Genomic DNA, 23,511 nt, shown 5'->3' with positions numbered 1-23,511 from the left:
CCCCTGGAAGGTATAAAAGATCAGAAATAGGAACAAAGGCACCAAAAATCCAATGTTTAGCTACTTTTATAAGACTGAAGACACCCGTTAATCATCATAGTTGGATTTTAATCCTGAAACGTGAAGCCTCCAATCTAACATACTGTGATTTTTTTTCCCCTAAACTGACAGGAACTACCTTAACCATCACCACATTCCCAGAGGTTTTTCCTCAAGGTCATTTGTATTCACAATTTTTGAGGCATATTTGTGAAAATGGAATTTGAAGGACAGATTACTATATTGTGTTCTTTAGGTCTGAAATACTAAAGTAATATTCAAGTTTTGACAATAACACAGATATTTTTTAGGTGGACACACTTATATCTACATTTACCATTTGTTGATTCTTATTTACATCCTAAATAAGGAAACTTAATTAGACATCCCATTTCACAGAAGAAACGGAATTGTAGCTGTGAACCACACTTTCAAGAAGCCTTACCTGGCTCATCCATGTAGTAGTAGATGTCGACATCATTTGACTGCAGCACCACAAAGCCTTCTCCCATCAGTCTCGGTGGTCTGGGGAGGGGCAGGGGGGTAAAGTAAGTACATCGCCAGAATACAAAATATTTGTGCTGTAATTAATGGTGCTAACAGGTGAAAACAAAAAGGAAAAAAAAAACACTAAAAAAGCAATCAAATGTAGCATCTTGAAAAGGGAAAACATCTTTCATGTAGACAATAAATTGTTCCATAGTTGTATCCTATACTAACTAATAAAATGGTACTGAAAACTTTGTAATCAGTACATTAGTCCAAGGAGAAAACAAACAAACCAAAAAATTGTTTTGCATTATTCACTGTCAATTTTGAATGTCAAAAATCAATTTAAAGTGAAGTTCAATTAAATACAATGGAAGAACAATGATAAGAATAAAATAATTATATTCTGCACTTGCAACAATAAATTCAAAATTAAACTTAAAATTCAACCTTTGTATGTTAACACTACAAAGCTGAATAAAAAATGTTTTATATATCTGTATAATCTTTCAGAAACATTAAATAAGAAAAAATATTGTTTTTATTAACTTTATACTACCTATTTCCAAGAATATTTAGTTGATCAACTTGAAACAAATTTAAAGCAAACATCTCAAATTCAAATTCTGGAATGAATGTTTCTCTACAATTTCCCACAAACTGTTACTCTTTACTTGCTTTGATTTACCAATCTTTTTCTTCGTCATATACCACAGTATCTTCCTTCCATATCAAAATTAACTTCTCAATCATTAGATAATATACACAAATCCAGCAACCTTCTTCTAAATATGTATTAAATCACAAAGGATACTGTTTAATCTCATCATTTAATCTTCACATTTAGTTTTGAAGAGTGAAAAATATAATTGTAAATCTTTTAACACAAATTAACAGCAGGATACTTTTTTATCTTACTTTCTAGTAATTTTTACAACAGCCAGATTAATTTATTCAGTATCATAACTTTTACCCATAAATATAGCATAGTGTGCATAACCCACATTCCAGAAGATGCTCTGCAAAGTCCGTGATTCTGAAGAGTGAGACCAGGTAAACCCACAGCTGCACACGTACCCCTCTATCATTTTAGCCAATACCCAGAAAATCTAATAGCAAGAAGTGGGGACTAACGAAAAGGGAATAATCAGGCTTCTCATGACCTCAGAGACTTTATGTTGCCTACACACAAAGAGAAAAGCTGGGACACAGTGGAAGCTCATCAGATGAATACCAAATTACACAAATTCAACCACAGAGTCTCCTTCACAAAAAGAATAGAAATTGAGAATAACAAAGATGACGATCCCTCATCCCTCTGGGCGTGTGGCCGAGTCGGATGGGAGTTACGTGTCTGCTGTTCGCCCAGGGTCCCAGTCCCTCCTATGGAAGCATACCAACACAATGAGGGTGACCCCCATGTGTATCCCTGATACACTCTGTCTCCTGAATGCAAGCAGCAACTTCACAGGAGGAAAACAAAGCTGGAAATTCAGGTGGAAAACTGACTGGGACTTAAATGTCAAGCAAGTTCCACAACTGTGCCACCCTAACTTTACCAAGCGTCCAAGAGTAATTTCAATTCAATTTTCAACTTTTCATTAATTCAAAATGATACTCCACTATTTGTTGCCTTTACTATTTATCCATTCCTTCCAGAAATAAAACGTACCTGTATCTTGTATTTTCAAACATCAAACATCAAAGCTTAATTGCCCAAAATAAATTTTCCAAAGACAGGAAGAAGGAAAAAAGGGTAAAAAAATTATAGTTATAATCTTACAGAAAAATATTTCAAATTAGAGTTTACCAATGGATACCATTGCTACTTATCTTATGAAGCAGGACTACATTGTTAATTGATTTAATAGACAGAAATCTACCTAATTATTGCCCAACTTGCAACAAAGGATGCTGAAGGTCTGATTGATATCTATATTAGACATAAAGTTATTTGTTATTTGTATGAGACTTTCTTACTCATCATTTTGAAGACCAACATATCTTGGACTAGGAACAAGCATGACTCGAACATTTTCTAGCTTTCCTTTCACAATATGCATGAACTGGTCAAGATGACTGGAAGGTGGTTTTGTGGTATAAGTCAAGAAAGCATCGTCAAAGTTGATGCACAGAGTCTGAGGTTGGTAATGATTTCCAAAGGCCAAGCGTCCCTAAAAAAACAGATAACAGATATATGACAGATAAACTATTCAGGCCATATATTTTCCCTCAGCTGACCTAATAACAAGCATTTTCAAGGAACAACTAAATGATGCCACTTTAGAACTATATATATTTAAATTACTCCACTGATCAACTTAGACCTATGTTTAAAGAGATTTAAGTACTTGTGAATAAATAGCCTTTCAGGTTTACCACATTTGTGCTAAACTTGGTGTTAAAATAATTCTTTCACCTTTATAAAAATTGGAACCAAAAAAACTACAAAATCACTTTCTTTTCTTAAGTGAAAATTACAGTTGCAAAAATGAAAGGTTCTGTTATTAACCCACCAAATATTAATTGTAGCAGAATTTACTTACTGTGCTCACATTGACCTTTATGACTGGAATAAGTGATCTCCATGAAGATGTGGGGTCCTGAGATTCTGTTTTTACTTTAACTCTGAGAAGAAAAAATAAAAACTGACATATATGAGAAAAACTTAAAATACCTGAAGATACAGTTGACTTCCTCACAATACACATTATTAATACCAGCTGTACCTTTCCAAATACATCTCATGACTGCTCCAGGGAAAAAAACAGTGACCATCTAAAGCAGGGGTGTCCAAACTGCAGCCAGCGAGCCAACTGCAGCCCGCAATCCATTTTTTATTGGCCCGCAGCAAATTCCAAAAATATATTTAATTCACTTAAATAAACCAGGTGAGATAATACGTACTTCACCTCAAGTGAGTGGCCCGACTGTTTGTGTATTTTACCGAATACACACTTGGTGAAAAACGTTGAAAAAAGTTTGGTGAAAAACGTTGAAAAAAGTTTGGACACCCCTGATCTAAAGAAATACTAAGATCCCTAAAATGTCTGTTGGAATGCATTCTTTCATGTGACAATTTTTAGGTTGACAAACCAGAATAGCAAAAGTATGATTTTAGAATGACAAGCTTTAATATCAAAAATATAAATTATGATATGCAGTCATTACATCTACCATTATGCCCATTATACCACAATGTGACATTTTACAAGGCAGCCAAAACTATTATTAAAACAACAAATGACCAACGTGTAAGTCACTTTGATGTTCCCTGCTGTTTTAAGCACTTCTGACAACTCAACTGATCCTTTTCCTTCTTTATTCCCACCACTTTATGCCAAAATAATGTCCTCTCAATAAAATGAAAATGACAGGCCAAGAGTAAGAAAAAAGAAATTACACAAAATTATACAAAGTACACAAAATTTAAGAAATAAAAATGTCACAGCAATTCACTAAAGATTTCAGATGAAAACGCAAGACTTATTATTTCTTCAATACCCGCTAACGCCTAAGTCACACTTCTGAGGCCATCTCCACTAAGGTGGCCTTCAGTGCTTAAAACAAAATTCAAAACTGACCTCACTGCCTCTCCTAAACTCCACTTTCTCTAAGGCTCCCTGGACTAAGCATGACCACTACTTAAATTAGAAATTTGGATTCACTGTTGACTCATCCTTCTTACTCATTCTCCACATCTAATCTACCACTATCTTATGGATTCATTTGCCTAAGTATATCTCGAATCCATCCATTTTTCTATCTTCCCCTTTTTACCAACCCAGTTGATGAACGTCTCTTCCCTAAATTGTTACAATATCCTTCTATCTGGTCTCCCCACTTTCAGTCTTATCTCCCTCCAATCACACCACGGCATTACTGACCTAAAGTAAAGCCAAATATCTAACACGTGGACCCTCAAAATCATTGTAGTCTTATTTATCTCCATCTCAAATAGTCCACTGCAGCCTCAGTAAATAACTTCTCTATTGCATATGATGTTTCTTCTCTATGGATGACTCTTCACTGCCTTCTTTGCCTAACTCAGTTACCCTTCAGGTCCCAACCCTCCCGGATCCTTCTATGTGTGCCCACAGAATACTATTCTTATCCCTATGGTAACACTTCTTGCACTAAAATTTCCTATTAACTGTCTAACTCCCATACTAGGCTATAAACTTCCTCCAGACACAACAGTTGTCATAATCACAGTATCCCCAGTACCTCAGATCAATGCCTGGGACATAATATCTATTAAATATTTAACTGATAATAAATGTTCTCATCATGTACTTAAAAAAAAAAACCTATCAGGTATGTAAGGCTCTTCAACATTCAAAAATCAATTAACATTAACCAAAAAATGAAAAAAATCAATCATATCAATACATTTAGGAAAAAGCATTTGACAAAATCCAACACCTATTCATGATTAGAAATCTCTCAGTAAACTAGGAATAGTGGGTAAGGAATATCTACCAAAAAAAAAAAAAACCTAAAAAAAAACACAACTATAGTAACATCATACTTAATGGTGAAAAACTATTAATAGAAGCTTTCCCATTAAGATCAGCTACCAAGCAAGGATGTCCTCTCTCCTTTTCAACTTTGTATTGGAAGTTCTAACTAATGCAATAAGACAAGAAAAAGAAGTTAAAGGTATACAGATTAGGAAGGAAGAAATAAGACTTTCTTTGCGGAAGACACATCGTCTATGCACAAAGTCTGAAAGAACTGACCAAAAAAATTATTAGAATTAGTAAGTGATTATAGCAAGGTTGCAGAATAAAAGATTTTTTTACAAAAGTCAATCACTCTCCTATATGCTAGCAATAAACAAGCAAAATTTGAAATTAAAGACAGTAACATTTACATTAGCACCACAAAAAATAAAATAGGTATAAATTTAACAGTATATGTACAATATCTACATGAGAAAAACTACAAAACTCTGATGAAAGATATCAAAGATCTAAATAAATGGAGAGATAGTCCATGTTCATGAAAAGGAAGACTCAATATTGTCAAGATGTTTTTCCAAATCTGATTTATAGATTCAATGTACTCCGAATCGAAATCCCAGCAAATTATTTTGTTGCTGGGAGAAGACTAAATTGAAAGACTGACACTACCTGACTTCTAAACTTACTGTAAAACTACAGTAATCAAGACAGTGTGGTATTGGTTAAAGAGACAAACAAATCAGTGGAATAGAATAGAGAGCCCAGAAACAGACAAAACAAAACCATATTTGTGTAGAGACTGTAAGTATGTATATTTATGTACATACATTCAAAAGGATAAAAACAAATTGACAACAGCAGTCATCAACATGGAGGGAAGTAGGACTGGTAAGCAGAGCAGGACCTTTTTTACATTAATAATTCTGTATTATATGAATTTTTTTAAAAATTATATAATTATGTGAATAAAAGTTTTAGTTAACCTACAACAAAAGATTAAGCTGTGTTTAGATGAACAGTATCAATGATATTGTAATAAAAGTAAATGTTTTAATGTTGGCGACTAATAAAATTCAAGGGTGACAGCGAACCTTTTGATTTTGGACTGGGTTCTTGTTCTTCCATTTTCTCGGGTTTTATCATCCTCTTTCTTGGGTGGAATTATTGTTGGCTCCAAACCAAACAATTCTTGAAGGCGTCCATAAAGATCCGAACGATTGTAGACATGAAATTCAAAGTCATTAATTGTGATGTATAATCTGGTTTCTGCCTTTGGATCTAAAGATACCAAAAAAAAAAAAAGTTCTTAGTCAACTTTTTAAAAACTTTAGTCACAGTTTTTTTCAAATCTTTTTCACAGCTAAAGTAACGCAAATTATTTATTTTAAAACACAACTCTACAATAAAGAGAATCATATTTAAGATATATATAAAATGCTAGCAAAAGAAAGAAAAAAGCTGATGTCACTACAGTATTTTAATAGCATTTTAGAAACACCCTGAATTTCTAGATTCTGGTTGTATAATGCCAATATTTAAAGATTTTATACTAAGAATACAAAAGTGCCATTTACAAAGTAAAAGTAAAACTTTACCTTCATAGAGCCATAAATTTAAACTAAAATATGTATAGTAACATCTTCAAAGTATGAGTCATTTAAACATCACATTAGTATTTGAACTTACGCACCACAGAAAGGACTTTTCATAAATATTAGTTTGTTTATAAAAACTACCCAATGCTGAAACACAGATTTTATGAACTGTAGACTGCAAACAATATCAAATAAAAAACATAATTACATTAAATATATGTTAACAGTAATTAATAAATCCATATATAAAGTGACAGATGGGGTACTTTCCTCAGTAGTGAGGAAATAATCTAAGACAGAGTATAACATGTCAATCAACCAAAGAGGGTGAGAGGAAGGTACCATAGTCAGTGCTTTCTTTTGTTATGAATCATACATGTGTTTTTAGAGACTTCTGTTTAAACTTTTATCCATTGTTACCCCTATAGAACCAATTCAATGGAAAGACAATTAAAATTGGATATGACCAGTTAGAAGTTTAATTTTTAAAAATGGGTAAAGAGAACTGTTATTAACTTTCATTTTATTAGCTTAAGCTGTGGTTTAAATCTGAAGTACATATTCATACCTGTGGTAAAGTACCAAATTTCACCAAAATTAAATTCTCCTCAAGTTATTAGCAAAAAAGCACATGAAATGTCAAACACCCTAAATAAATATAAATTTTAGTTTAAAGTAACAAATGAAAAATACACCTAAAGTAACAAATGAAAAATACACCGCCACTCATATTTCAAAAGTAAGCTAAGGAAAATAAATCAACACATTCATTTATCACATAGTAGTAATGCTTTTAGTTCTACTCCAATCTTGGTTTTTTTCCTCATTACTTACTTCCTAAGACAACTGATTTTAAAAAAAGAGAGATTGGCGGAAAAACAGACACATAGACCAATGGAATAGAATTGAGAACCCAGAAATAAAACCACATAAATATGGACAGATAATTTTTGACAAAGAAGCTAAAAACATACAATGGAGGAAAGACAGCCTCTTCAATAAATGGTGCTGGCAGAATTGGATAGCTACGTGCAAAAGAATGAAACTGGACTGCTATCTGTCACCATGTACCAAAATTAATTCAAAATGGATCAAAGACTTAAGCATAAGACCTGACACAATAAACTGCATTGAAGAAAACATAGGTACTAAACTTATGGACCTTGGGTTCAAAGAGCATTTTATGAATTTGACTCCAAAGGCAATGGAAGTAAAAACTAAAATAAACAAATGGGATTATATGAAACTGAAAAGCTTCTGCACAGCAAAAGAAACGATTGACAAAATAATGAGGCAACCAACTGAATGGGAGAAGATTTTCGCAAACAGTTCCTCTGATAAGGGGCTAATATCCAAAATATACAAGGAACTCATGAAACTCAACAACAAAAAAACAAACAACCCAATTGAAAAATGGACAGAGGACCTGAAGAGACATTTCTCCAAAGAGGATATACAAATGGCAAATAGACATATGAAAAAATGCTCAACATCGCTAATCATCAGAGAAATGCAAATGAAAACCACAATGAGATATCACCTCACCCCAGTCAGAATGGCTTTCATCAACAAAACAAATAGTAACAAGTGTTGGAGAGGCTGTGGAGAAAAAGGAACCCTCATACACTGTTGGTGGGAATGCAGACTGGTGCAGCTGCTATGGAAGGCAGTGTGGAGGTTCCTCAAGAAATTACGAATAGAATTACCATATGACCCAGCAATCGCTCTCCTGGGTATATACCCCAAAAATATAAAAGAATTTCTCTATAGAGACACGTGTACGCCAATGTTCATTGCAGCTTTGTTTACGGTGGCCAAGACATGGAAACAACCAAAATGTCCTTCGATAGATGAATGGATAAAGAAGTTGTGGTACATATACACAATGGAATACTATTCGGCGTTAAGGAAAGATGATATAGGAGCATTTGTGACAACATGGATGGATCTCGAGAGAATAATGCTAAGTGAAACAAGTCAGACAGAAAAAGCAGAGAACCCTATGATTTCACTGATATGTGGTATATAAACCAAAAAGAACAAGACAAACAAATGAGAAACAAAAACTCATAGACACAGACAATAATTTAGTGGTTACCAGAGGGTAAGGGGGTGGGGGGTGGGAGATGAGGGTAAGGGGGATCAAATATATGGTGATGGAAGGAGAACTGACTCTCGGTGGTGAACACACAATGGGATTTATAGATGATGCAATACAGAATTGTACACCTGAAATCTATGTAAATTTACTAACAATTGTCACCCCAATAAAATTAATTAAAAAAAAAATCTTAAAAAAAAAAAAAAAGAAAGAATTTGTGTTTCAAAAAAAAAAAAAAAGAGAGAGAGAGAGAGAGAAACCTAATCCTTCAAAAAACCAATACTTGGGAGCTGTAACTTTTCTGGTAGTTTTAAAAATATCTCTTGACCTATGTTCCCTCCTATTTCTTCAGATTTATCACCTGACTAAAAGCAAAGACAATCCCCTAAACTATCATGTTAAGAGTTTTGCCTCTTTTTCTTGCTGCAGATCAAATTCTTTTAATAAAAGGAACAGAAAACACACTAGTTTTTAATACCTATGAATACAGAGAATACATACCATGTTTCACCGAAAATAAGACCTAGCCAGACCATCAGCTCTAATGCGTCTTTTGGAGCAAAAATTAATATAAGACCTGCTCTTGTAGTAAAATAAGACCGTGTATAATATAATATAATGTAATACCAGGTCTTATATTAATTTGGGGGGAAACACGGTATGTATTCTAAGACTTGATAATAAACATAATTTGCCATTTTTAAGTAAGTAAATCAAACTCTAGCTCTCATTAGATTTCAACCTTGCCTCAGTAATCATCCACAACCTTGCCCCAAAATGCCCGGGCAAATGTCCAGCAGCCTACTAAAATATCTCCAGAGTGAGGCCGAGTAAACATGCCACACTCGACATATCCAACCAAACACCTGATTTTCCCACCCAAACCTTTTCTGCAACATTCCCCATCCTCTCAATAGCCAGTTAATCTTTTTAATTGCTCAGGCCAAAAAATTTGACTGCTCTCTCTTTTTCATGTCCCAGGTATTATCAGCAAATCCTGGCAGCTTTTCTTCCAACATGGATCCAGAATCCAACCACTTGTCACCATCCTGGCCCAAGTCACCATCAACTTGAACTTCCTGATGCAACACAACTCAACAGCCTCCTGCCTAGTCTCCCTGCTTCTGCCTGATTCCCCTCTGACTGTGCTTTACACGTTGGCTAGACCTTAGAAAAACCTAGCTGAAGGCATGCCAGTCTTCTGTTCCACAGTTTTCTAATGGCTTCCCCTCTCACTCAGATTAATACCAAGGTCCTGTAAGCCACCTATAAAATCCTACAGGATCTGTACTCTTCTCTCCTCCTAATCCTCACAAGTAAACCGGCCTCCGTTTTTGGTATCGGAACTCAGACACAACCAGGAAATGTTCCTGCCCCGATATTCACTTCCTTACTTGCCTGGTGTTTCTGTTTAACTATCCTCCAAAGGGTTCTCCCTATTTACTGAGCCTGCTTTTGTCCTCCTAGGTGCCGCATTTCCCTTACTCGTTCCTCAGTGCTGTATAGATTTATTGGCGAATTATCTAAACCCCTTCCATTCAATTGCTTGAATGAAGCCAGCTCTGTAAAAAGGACTTGTTTTATTGACTGTTGTATCCGTGGTGCTTAGAACAATTCTTAGTACGTAGAAGGGCTCATTTGTATGAAAGAACAACACAGCATCTTACTACAAGTCTATTCCTAGTAACACAAAAATATCCAAAGGGATCTGAGACTTCTGACAACCCAACATGTAGATGCATAATAAATGTAAAGCAGAACATGTTTCTATTACCACACTGATCTACACAACTAGGAATCAATTATTATACCATTCTTGAAGGTCATAAACAACTCAATCACAATTTGCCCCAAAGCTCCTTTAGGTCATCTGTATTCAAATTTACTTCCAGAACAGTTCAGCACGATCCCTGAATATCTGTAAATCCCCTGCTCATTAGGAATACGCGATAAAGACTGGTGGATGAGCTGCACAGCAGCCATGGGGAAAATTAAGTCTGGACTAGCCCCGAATTAGATCAGCAGTGACTGATAAACAAATGGGGACTATAGAAAAATGGAAACAAGATTACTCTCAATTTCATCTCTACTTGCTGGATGTACACACCGATTCTCTTCTTTCAATATAACTAAAACGATAAGAATATGGCTACACTAACTTACTAAAGACACCAACGCACAAAGATAAAAAGGATTTTTGACAACATTGACAAATACCAAATACTTAATACTAAAACACTGCAAGATCCCCTCAACAATTCCTTCCCTATATTCCCAAACTTTTTTTTTTTTTTTTGCATTGTTATTGGTTGTCACCTCCCTCCAGGAGAATGTAAACTCCATTAGAGAAGTGTTTTCCTGTTGTGCTCACTGTTATAACCCTGGTGCCTAAAACAGTGCCTGGTATATAGGAGGCACTCAACAAATACACAAAAGCATTAAACAGAAACGTGGGGTTTTTAAAAATCAGGTTGAACAAAATGTCTAGACAACTCTTTTCCTTCCAAAAGATGACTTTAAAAAATAATGAACAAATACTGAATCCATAAGCATTTTAAAAGCACCTATTGGTTTCATATTTTAAAAGAGAAAGATTTAGCAGAGTTCACATCCCCCTTTTTAAATCTGTTCCATTATTTTCATTTGTTTCACCTGCATTAACAACATTCCCGCCAGCAAGCTATGTGATCAAACAGTAAATCAGACCCCCAGCCTGGCTGTTGGCCAGGCTTCCACGGCTGTACTCCTTCAGGGCCTCCGCCCAGGACCCCTCAGGTCAGTGACCCCAGCTCTCCAGCCTCTCCAGGAGTTCTCTATACAGCAGCGCCCTCTCCATGCCATGCGGCATCCCCACACACACAGGTGCGGAGGACTAGCACACTCCCCACGTCACCGTCACACAGGTAGGTCCATGCAGAGCCGCCCCACACACGGTGTGCCCTGCTGATCTAGAAGGTCTCCTCAGAAACAAATACCTCCCCTAAGAGACCGATGAGCACCTTCCCAAAAGAGACACCTTTTCCAAAGGCATGTATCTCCCACATACAGACATGCGCGTGAGCATGTGTGCGCGTGCATACACACAACTTAAAAATAAAAAGTTGGGGACTCTTGCATTGGATTCTCCAGGAACTGGAAAAAAGTGGTAAACAAACAGTAGTAAGGTTAGAAGACTGGATCCCTGTACCATCATTTACTAATGTGACCTAAGATAACTACATTAACCCCTCTAAGTCTCATGTTTCTCATCTATAAAATAAGAATACTTCTACCTTCCTGCACAACTGTTGTACACAATAAATACTATCAATAGTTTCCTTGTCTTTGCAGGTCAAATTCTTACTAGTCACATAACCATATTTTGCCGTGTATAATGTGTTCCTGTGTATAATGTGCCCCACATTATTGGCCCAAACTTTCAGGGAAAAAAATCTTCCATTTTTTTAATTCAAATGTTTATTTGTTTACATTTAGGTACTTGCTCTTTTGTATTATAAAGGAATTTTAGCATTTACTTTTTAACATATCAGGGTAGGAGAAATTTTATGTAACAAATAATTACAAAACACAAGAACAGATACACGGTACAAGAAATCGTATGTACCAGTAACAAATTCACCATATTTACCCATCATGGAAGGCCTACAACTCTTCATCATTTCAAGTTCATCGTAAGTTCAACAAAAGCGATTATCATATTCCAGGGGGTATTATTTTGCATGTAGATATTGTTACTGATTTCTAGAGTTACACTTTTAACTCATAAGCATAAATAAAAGAATTTAAAACATTTATATAAACACAGAGTTAGTACTATCCATGCATAATGTGCATTCTTATTTTTCCCTCACAATTTTGGGCAAAAAAGTGTGCATTATACATGGCAAGATATGGTAAATTATGTAGTATTCACAAAGTCATGAATGACAATGTAAAATGAGATGTGGAATCATTTTTCTGTTGCAAACACTGGCACACAAACAATATAAAAGAACAATCAGGATGAAATAATTTAAATATTCTTAAATATTAAAAACATAAAATATCCCCAAATCATGATATTTCTGTCCACATTACAGGCAACTAGAGAGAGAGAGCAGAGACAAAGAAATACGTTAACATAAAGAATGACAAAAAGAGGTGAAAACACAAAGAATTGGCAGGGAAGCACCTCAAGGAAGGACCAATATCTGAGCTATTAATATTCATCAGAAGTATATGCATCTGAGGTAAGTAGTGATTACATTTTGCTTTTAGCCTTTGAAATGACCTAAGTTCATGTGATTTCCCCCTAAACCCCGCCCAAAAACGTTTAATGGCTGATGCTGCCTTCATAACACAGCTCCCCAGTCACCCCCTATTACTTCTTTTCAATTACTACCTAATGGAGTTATTTGCTAATTCCTAAACACACCTGTTTTCCAACCTGAATGCCATTGGTGAAACCAGTCAACCCATCTGAGCTACTCTCTCCTTCCCACTCCATCTCTGCAGAATCCTACTCGCCGTCATCACCATGCTGCTTTTTACGATGGGACTTTCATAGCAGCCCCCATCTACCTCTCTGCCTCCTGACACATGGATAGAATGCTAAACATCATCAAACCATGACCCTGCTGGGACCACACCAAGGGCTCCATACTACAGCTGGTAATGTTGAGGACAGTTCTCAGTATTTTTCCTCAAAACACACTAACTGCTCCCTCTCTTCTTAAATTATGATTGTTTATATGCATGTCTCTCCTAAATAGATTCAGGTAACACCCACTCCTCTTTCCTTCTTTTAAATCCACCCCCGCTCCGGTTTAACACGATCAGAAAAATGAATGCAAAGCAAACACCTGTTAAATAAGGTAAAGAGTCTTATCAAAAGCTATCTCTTTCATGAAGGACTTGGGTCAGTTACTCTTGATCTCATTCATGAATTCTGGTGCAGAGCAATCCACTTTAAGGAGAGGAAATGTTTCATGACAAAATGAAGTACAGTGGTACCTCGGTTTTCGAATGTCTCCATTGACTAACATTTTGGTTTATGAATGCTGTTAACCCGGAAATAAACGCTTGGTTTTCGAACACGACTCAGAAGTCGAAAATGTCACACGACTTCCGCTGAGTGCAAGATCCTGAGGCCTAGCTGTGGGCTGTTTTCGAATGTTTCAGACCTCATGGACTACGTTCAAAAACCGAGGTACCACTGTATATGTTTTCTTCAAAAAGCAGCTATAAACAATTTAAGATAGTATTCCATGTGTCTGAGAAACTTCTAAAGTGAGCGATCCCATGAGGTTTCTTTAAAGCGTGCAGCTGCCTCTTCAGGCTGCAAATGCTCTCATTCCTCCCACAAGCTGCAATCAGCGCAACACGTACCTACCTGGGCCACATTTGACAAGCCTGTTTTGTAACATCAGGAACACCAGACTGAAAGTTAGCAGGTCTGGGTTTTGTTCTGGCATTACCAGTTATACTCCCAGGAAATTCTTTCATTTGCATAATGAGGGTTTTCCAAACTGATAAGGGATTTTGAGAAAAATGAGTTGTTTCCTTGGGTCCTGGTAAAGACCATGGGTGTGTGTATGGGAGAAGTGGGTTGGTCCTTAGGTCAAATGTGCCTCTTCAACCCACAGCTTTATTGGTTCACATGATAAGCTTAAAACAGTAAAATTAATTCAGAATAAATATTTTCATATAAATATACAAAAAGGTATTTTTTAATTCACAAACTAGTTATATAAACAAGGAGAACTTTTGTTTCAGTTCCATTGCAATCTTGTTAACAATAAAGCTTATGTTCACTAAACATGGTAAAAAACAAAAAGATGGAGTCAAAAGAGCAACTCATCTAACCAACGAACTGACATGCAGGAGAAAATACACTCCTAACATATGAGATGCAAATGTATCTCTAAGGGACGAGCCAGGTGCACTTTACAAACAAAACCAGAGGCAGCAATACCGGCCCTGCTCACAGTTGAGTGAATGTGTCAAAAGCTGGGACCGAACTCAAAAGCACGTGGCTCTGAGGGCTGGGCTTTGGTCCTCCTGAGGTACAAGCGTGATACCTTTATTCAAGTGCCACCTTAAGGCTTACAGCCAAGTAAAAGATAAACAGTAATCAAGAGTATTCTCTCCACAAAGTTTAACGTCAATAATAGTGTAGGAAAGTGACTCAAGAGTTTGAATTTATTCATATTTTATCAAAAGTCAAAACTTATAAGATTCCCAGTACACTAACACACTGACTATCTAAAGAACACTTTTTTTCCTGTGAGAATGTTTGTAGCAACTGCTAAGAAAAGAGGTGAAAAGGCTGATTGGACAACTGATATTATAAAATCAGAGGCCAGAGGCTGCTAATAACGCACAGCCATTCTAGATCAGACATGAGAGACTGCAGAGGCCTATTACAGACTCCCACAGAATACTCCCAGCGTCTGAAGTCAGCCCACGGCTGTTCAAAATTACTTAATAACAACTCTAAGTTTTAGAAAACGTTTTCCACACATGGAATCTGCCTATTACCTTTTCCAGTCATTCTGACTTCATTAATTCTACAGATGCCAAATTCTAATCAGTGTATACCAGCCTTTTCAAGGAAGAGTACATCATGTATTATAGATAAGGGAAGAAATTAGGTGGGAGCAAGGAAATGATAGTAAAGAGAAAAAAAGATTAAATAATAGTGAAGTAACAGTGAAATCTAAAGTAATTTAGGCTAGCTCAAACTGAGAAATATAATAACTTTTGGAACTTTAAATCAATTTTCCAACAGAAACAAAGTTATAAATGACAGTAAGATTCCTAGGTGAACCCACATACCGACAAAACCCCCCACCATTTCAGAATTGCAATGTAGGGCACCAGAAACACAGATGGTCCTGATAGCTGAGAAAAGGTGCAAGAGTTTCATCCTCTTCTGACCTTTCTCTCCCAGAACCCAACGAAAATCTTCTAGAACAGTACAGTTACATTTGGCCCTTGAACGACAAGGTTTGAAATCCATGGGTCCACTTATACGTGGATTTTTTTTCAATAAATACAGTAAATGTATTTTCTCTTATGAGTTTCTTAACATTTTCTTTTCTCTAGCTTACTTTATTGTACGAATACAGTATATAATACATATAACATACAAAAAACTTTTCAATAGACTGTTTATGTTATTGGTAAGGCTTCTGGTCAACAGTAGGCTATTAGTAGTTAAGTTTTTGGGGAGTGAAAAGTTATATACGGATTTATGACTGCACAGGAAGGGGGGCTGGTCAGTGCCCCTAACCCCTGCATAGTTCAAGGGTCAACTACAGTTATCAAAGTATGGTCCGGGGACCTGTGGGGTGTTCCCAAGGCCCTTCCCAGAGAACCAAAAGGTCAAAACTATTCTAATAGGATTATTATATTAAGATGTTTGATTATTTTATCAATCACTCTCCTATGAATAGACAGAGGAGATTTTTAAAGGCTACTTGATGTATGATATTTCAACAGATTGAATACAAAAGACAGGAGAGAATCCACTCATCTTCCATTGAGCCAGACATTAAAAAGATTTGAAAAATACAAAATAATGACTCTCTTCTCACTATTTTGTTTTCTTGCTTTGAAAAAGTTCTTTTTCATAAAGTATGTTATTTATTGTAATGTGTAATGGATTCACTATGATTATTTTTAATGAAATAAAAATGTTTCAGTAATTATCCGGCTTAATTTCAAATGTAATAAATATCGGTATGTTATGTAAATGAAAGCTCTTTGGAATCCTCAATAATGCAGAAGAATGTCAAGACTCCTGAGATTAAACAGTGTGAGAATTGTTCTTCGAGAGAGTCAAGATCGGGTCTCCTCTTCCTTGAAGCCACAGGTACTGTTAGTGTCGAGTATACTTGTCCGGCCCACAGAGCAGAGCCTTACAGAGCCGTGAAATAAAGATCTGGGAAGGAAATTCTGACATGGCACAATTCTGATGCTGAAAGCAGAACCAGAAGACAGTCTAGAGCCTGTTTCCTCTTTTCTATTCATCCTACCTTACAAGATAAGTGAGAACTAGGAGCAGCATCAGGTAGAAGAATGAATAGAAGCATGGAAGCTGAAAAGAAAATGACTTAGCAGATGAATGGAGAGCACTGGGAAGGCCATTTAACCACAGCAGTGGTTAGGTCCACAGATATAGGTCCACCGGGGGTGGGGCTAGAAATCTGGGCAAGGGTCATGTTGAACATGACCTTGAATAAATAATTAGCTAAGTAACCAAATTTAAACAAGCAAGAGGAAAGCTGCTAAAGGATGTTCAGCCAACTGGTGATAAAATCAAAGTTTTGTAGACTCCAAAGTTTTAAAAGTAATTTTATCTATTATAAAATGTGAAACGTGTCAATATCCATAGTTGAAAACTCAGATTATATGATTGAAGATTTCAAACACATGAATAAGTGAAAACTCACCATGTTGCTTCTGCTTTGGGTTATACATTTTCCACCACCGAAAAATTATAAATCCATCTTGAATTCTAAGCAAGATAAATTACAGAAATAAAAACTTAAGTAACAATTTACTTAACTCACTTCTTAATTAGTTATTATAAAAGGCAAGCAATTGATAATAAATAAGGAAATACAAAAAATTCTCAACAGAACACTGGCATACCTAAATGTTCCATAATCTTCCAGTTAAAAAAGGAAAAGAAGATTTGCATAAGTCTAAAGATTCTTCTATCCAGGTAAAATGTAAAACCAGATTATATTCAACAGGAAAATGAATTGTTACCAGAAAACCTTTTTCTTTTATAAATATTTTTTAATGGTGTAAAAACTACATAAGCAAAAAAGCCAAATCTTGAAAGGGGGACGTTAGCACACTAAGAGAAACTTTTAAAGATATTCCTTCATTTCTGTAATGATATATCACCTCATGCTCCAAAAGGATGAACTTCGAGCATCTTAAGTTTTAATTTTTACTTTTAACTTGGAAGTAATTTTAGATTCAACAAAGAAGTTGCCTCTACTATTTTAAGTCAAGTGTATGTGTTGCCAGAAACCAGCACCTCTCAACTAATTCAAGTTCTAAGTAACAAATTTCAAGAAAATCACAAAAATAGAGTAAGCTTTTCTTTCAAGGCTTACAAAAGAGAGAACATAGCAAACATACTAATTGTAATTTCTTATTACATTCAGATTTGTGTCTCCTTCTTAAAGTAAAATTAGAGTTGTTAACAGATGCAAAATAATTCTAAAAACGTATTACCCAATAAGGACCTAAAGGATGAGAGTTATTGGCATCTCTTATCCTTATTTTATATAACAAATGACCACCATGAATTCTACAACAGAAATGACCAGGTAACTTAATGGATCAATTTTTCATCTTAGAATGAAGTGAGATTATTCATTTCCATAAGCTGCTATTTGGTAAACTGTTTGCCAGTCTAAACTTTAGCTAAATTAATCTACTGACAGAAACATTTTAAAACATCAACTCATCAGCTATGATTTACTGAAAACAATGATTTTTGCTTTATGGTTTTATTTGAAGAAGTCACATTAAATAATCAGAAAAATTTTTACAATATTTCAAGTTTAAAATAGTTTTCTAAATTCATCGTTTTGTTTACCTAATAGACATGTCTTCTGTAATGTAATAGATTTCACGAACCATGACTTTCCCAGAAAGAACAGAGAAAGAGAAGGAGCCTGTTATAGGAAAAAAAAACAGTGATTAATGTAATTGTTTTGATATTAGAGCCCTTAAAACTTAAAATAGTGCTAACATTCAATTTATTCAATAATTAAATGTTCTCTGACTCCCTTCCTGATATCCTTACAGCCTTACTAATTTCAATCATTCTTTCTTCAAACAGTACCCCAAGTTCATCACAGTGGACAGAGCTGCTAAATAACCATATGAGGACATTAAATACCTGCTTCATATGACTAATTCCTTTAATTATGTACAGTCATTAAACAAACCCAAAGCAGTTACTAATTCACCATTTTCCTCCATTAATTCAGGTGATTCCAGGAACCAGTCATTGCCTCAAATTCATGAAAGACTATAGATGTCTGAGAGAAGTTTATGTTCACTAAGAGATACTCATCTCTAAGGAAGATTAGAATGGTCCGAATTCAGTGTCTCCTCTCCCCTTCCCCCACTGGTTTAGGGCTTTCCAAAGCATACAGTTTCCTAATACACCCTCCAATCTATCTGCAAATCTTCCAGTTACAAGTAGTCAGAAACTAAATTAATAAAGCACGCCACAAAAAGAAATATACAAGATGATTCCAACTTACAGATTTTTAAAGTATAGCTTACTTTAAAAAGGAAAAAAACAGCAAAAACTTCATCGAGCATTAGAAACTTTCATGTATTTTTCAAATTATTTTAATGAGCATCTTTTATAAGCAAAAAAAGTGAAATAGTAACTATAGAAACATTTTCAAGAAATAAGAATGAGGTAATGTACAAAACCTGTCAGACTGCTGCATGAAAGTCCAGTTAAAGGAGTCTAACCTTAAGAAACAAAGGTAAATTTCTAATGCTATGACCTGCTTATAAAATGTAAATTTGTAACCCCTACCTCAAGATTGCACAGAAGAAATAAATGCAGTATTACTCAAACTTACCAATATGGATATAGCCATGTTTGTATAATCTGTTAAGAACCAATGTTAAAATAAGACCAACATTCCGAGAATTGTAGTATGTGAGATAAATAATCCATCCACAGGACAAAATGGTAGCTGTTAGGAGAAAAAAGTGCAAAAGGATATCTTTCAATCACCGTAATATCTTAGTAAAAATTTGTTAGCAAAAGATCATTTACCACATTCAGAAATCATAGGAATTTCTTCCATATGGTAACATGTCCTCTTACAATTTAACTTGGAGTTTTAAAGTTAGAGGTTGATTCTACTTTATCCAATTTTCCTCATTCTCTTTTAGTCATTGACCGGAAAAGCATAGATTCTATTTAGATCAATTAAAGTAATCGTTCCTTTGTTTCTGTTTCCTTTTATTGTTTTAGTTATTAAACATATGTTAAGATGTTCTGGGACAAGAACACCCATATTTCTGAATATTCTGAAAAACACCCACTTTTATTAGGCAGGCTTAAACTATTTCCTAAAGGCTCAAGTTACTTAAAAAGAAAAAAAATTGATGTATGTATTTTTTTTATCAGAGAAAAGTCACTAAATCAACCGACTCTTCTTTTTAAAAAGCAATGGAAATAAGTGGGGATTTTAGCGACTTAAAAGGCACATCCACATTAAATAGGACACCTTTTACTATTTGACTGTAATTGATAAGAGGCTAACCTACTTGTACTGACTTTGCTACAGTAAATGATATTCCAAATTTGACCATTTTTCATGAAGTTGATAGTCATACTTATAAATTTATATTTCCAAAAAAACTAGTTCATGAATATACAAAAAGTAAAACATAAGAAAACATTTTCTGATTTTTTTAACTCATCCATTTAAAACGTGTAACAATTTTCTAAGTTACAACAAAGTAATGTAAAGCAATTTAACATGCGTAAGTTTTCAGCAACATCAAATCAAGATCTTAACTTTTTTAAAAAATTATTTAATACACCGTGTTTCCCTGAAAATAAGACATAGCCGGACCATCAGCTCTGATGCATCTTTTGGAGCAAAAATTTATATGAGATCCAGTCTTATATTACATTATATTATATAAGACTCGGTCTTATATTATAGTAAAATAAGACCGGGTCTTATATTAATTTTTGCTCCAAAAGACACATCAGAGCTGATGGTCCGGCTTGGTCTTATTTTCAGGGAAGCACAGTAAATAAAACAAAGCAGTAACTGAGAGTTAAAATACAACATCTCTCAGGGTAGCTTAGATTGATGGTAACAGCTTGGATGTAGAAGTGCTATGATCTGTCATAAAAATTAGTTCTAAAACAATTCTTTTGAATATTATTTTGATGCTGTATCATTATGTTTTAAGTTTAAAGTTATTTTGTATTTTTTTTTAACTGTAAATCATTGTGTTAACAGTACATGGTTGTGGGCCATTCAGAAAGGCAAGAGGTATTTGCTAAGAAAGTATGCTTCTAGTATTAAACAGCCTAGGGACTGTGGCCTTTTCATTGTATCACGTCCCCCACCCCCTCTACAATATCATAAGACCACTAGTAAAACAGTGAGATTAAACAATCCAGTGTTTTTCTGGTTGTTGGTGCTGTGTTTTCCTTAAAGACGTGAATTGTATACAACAGAAAACAGCCAGAGAAATTCTAGGTGATAGGAGAAGGGATAGGAAAGAAGGCAGAATTCTGCCCTTAATTAAACTAAAAGGTCATTTTCAACGCTGCTTTTTATGAAGTCCCATTTCATACTAATGTTTTGCATTTTATTTTAATTTTTTTGGTTTTCATTCATGATAATTTACGACAGTTCACTTTCATCAATTAAAAAAAACAGAACTCAAAGTTTAAACGGTCACCTAATGCTACCTACAACTCATGAGTCATTACATTCCTTCTATGTACACTTCATCTCTGCCTGTGTCCCTACTACACGTCCTGTGGTGCCACGAGAGAAGCACAAGCGTATACTCAGAAAAAAACAGCCATGCAAAGTGTGTAAGTTATTTGATCCTCATGGGCCTCGATTCCCAAACACGTTTAAAGGAAAAGAAGAGCGCCTACCTTCCTAAGCACGCCGAGCAGTCAGAGACAATATGGGAAAATGCCTGTGGTATGCACACACAAGATGCTCAAAAAGCAGCACTACGCTCCCTTTCCTCTCTTACCCCATCTGACCCGTCCTAGTTTGCTCTCTGCCTTTTACTGTCTACCTAAAATTCAAATCAAATACTGCTGCTCCACAAAAGCTTCCTGGGTAATAGCCTATACTAATCTCTCCCTTCCTTGATATGTTTTTGCAATTTCTCCCTCTTATTTGTTCATATTCATTCACTGGTATTCCGTCCCTCTCTTTGCCATTTAATTATACTCTGTTTTGTGTTATTTGTATGTACCTAGAAAACTTTTGGAATATCACACAAAAAATTATTACTAATAGAGCCCACTGCCAAGTGCATAAGGGGTGAGGACAGAAATGAGATTAATTAGGTGTACACATTTTATTTTACTCTAAACATGCATTTACCATGAGGATTTATCACTTTTATAACAAAGCAAACAAAAGTTTGTGTGTGTGTTGGAACAGGGGTGGAGGAGTGGACCTGAAACAGGAAAGAGAAGTGAAGTGCAATGTCTTTCCTCTCCTCCCATCTCCCCTAAGTCAGACAAGCAGGCGGCCTCAGGAAAAGATCAGTTCCCAGAACAAGCATTCAGAGAAACACACTGGAAGAATTCCAACTTCAGCCAACCACCACTTAAAACTTGGCAGTTATTAATCCCTACATAAAAAGTAAAAAGTACTAATGTATAAGAAAATACATTCTACTTACCAACAAGGAGCCAAACCACATTGGAATTGTGTTCTGTCAGAAAATCCTCTAACTGAGTGATACTAGGGACAATACTGTCATTCTTCCTTTGATCCATGACTGACGTTTTTCCACAGCAGCATCTAAAAGAGTTCAAAGGTTAAAATTAGAATCAGAGATGTATTAACCTGCAAGGAAACTTATGTAAGGGAGAAAAGGTGAATTTAATAAATATGAAAGTTTATTAAATCACATTCTGCTTTCTTTAATGATAAAACTGCAAAAATGCAACAAACAAAAAAAATGTCCTCATTTCTATATAAAATAGAAGATTTTTCATGACTGGATTTCACCATACTAAGTATGAGTAGAGACTCGGGTTCAGTTACTACACTCTGGTTACTATACTTCAGTTACTATACTCAGAACATCATAATTCTGAAACCTAGCCAAAGGTATTTATCTCAACAATAAGAAGGGACTAAGTACTGTGAGAATTAATAAAGGGAAACCTCAGTTAAAATGGAGTCAGGAGGCCAAAGGGGGAGCCTGCTCACTCTATTACTTAATGTCAATTACAGACCCCAACAAAAAGGCATCAATTACAGACCCCATCAGGAAGAGACTCCCCTTGCAAGTTATACTACTTTACTACTCCAGCAGGTGGAAGGAAGATAATATTTGGATGAAATAAATGCCTCATTATTAAAGTACATAATTACGAACTATCGCTAAAGATAAGGAAGTATTTCAAATGTACTCAGGGCTAAAGAGACTCCTAAGTGATCCTTTTTATCCTCAAGAAAATGCAACGTTCTATGTCAGTATATCTCAATAAAACTGGGGTGAAAAAATGCTCTCATATTTTCAAAGCTTTGAAAAATCCATCAACCAGCAACTTAAAATTCAGGGGGTAACTTTACAACATGAGCTTTCTTTCTTCCTTTTTTACTTTTCTAAATTAAAGAATAAAATAAAATTTTTAAAAGGGAGAAAGCACTTGGAAAAGACCTATAATCTAAAACCACACAGTCACATAAAATAGTTTACATGTTATAAAATAACACCTGTACTTATTTCACACTTATTTTCACCATTTCACACATGTATCACCACTATAGCACTGAGCGCGAAAAGATCACCTACTGAATTCTGGGGATATTCCATGAGGGATGTGTCCCAACATTCAATTTTCCACATAAAAAGAGTATCTGTTTTGAACCAAATCGAAGGGGAAGTGATCTGTCCACCAAAAGGATCAACAGTTCCCATCCCCAATCATCAGCAGCCACCAGTGTAACCACCCCCAGCCACAGGGAATTAGGAAGAGTGGTCCAGGCTGCAGAGACAGAAAACTGCAGTGTCACAGTTCTCACCAACATGTTTCCAATTATGAGTTAATGCA

The 23,511-nt window shown here is 35.3% G+C and overlaps 1 protein-coding gene across 3 annotated transcripts in view; it reads right to left on the bottom strand.

The window, feature by feature from the left end:
- The window catches only part of BLTP1 (bridge-like lipid transfer protein family member 1), a 162,809-nt gene that overhangs the window by 127,933 nt on the left and 11,365 nt on the right, over positions 1 to 23,511 (bottom strand). For all 3 annotated transcript variants that reach the window (XM_081077429.1, XM_081077430.1, XM_081077431.1), the window contains exons 3-10: positions 22,128 to 22,249; positions 19,301 to 19,417; positions 18,292 to 18,370; positions 17,126 to 17,190; positions 6,086 to 6,272; positions 3,075 to 3,156; positions 2,509 to 2,702; positions 485 to 564 (exon numbers count right to left, since the gene is read on the bottom strand). In XM_081077429.1, coding sequence (XP_080933555.1) covers positions 485 to 564; positions 2,509 to 2,702; positions 3,075 to 3,156; positions 6,086 to 6,272; positions 17,126 to 17,190; positions 18,292 to 18,370; positions 19,301 to 19,417; positions 22,128 to 22,224 — 901 coding nt within the window. In that variant the 5' untranslated portion in view covers positions 22,225 to 22,249. The remainder of the gene's footprint in view (positions 1 to 484; positions 565 to 2,508; positions 2,703 to 3,074; positions 3,157 to 6,085; positions 6,273 to 17,125; positions 17,191 to 18,291; positions 18,371 to 19,300; positions 19,418 to 22,127; positions 22,250 to 23,511) is intronic.

This window comes from Rhinolophus hipposideros, assembly GCF_964194185.1.
Source record: "Rhinolophus hipposideros genome assembly, chromosome: 16".
NCBI classification, from domain to species: Eukaryota; Metazoa; Chordata; class Mammalia; order Chiroptera; family Rhinolophidae; genus Rhinolophus; species Rhinolophus hipposideros.
This window is presented reverse-complemented; position numbering and strand designations above follow the sequence as displayed.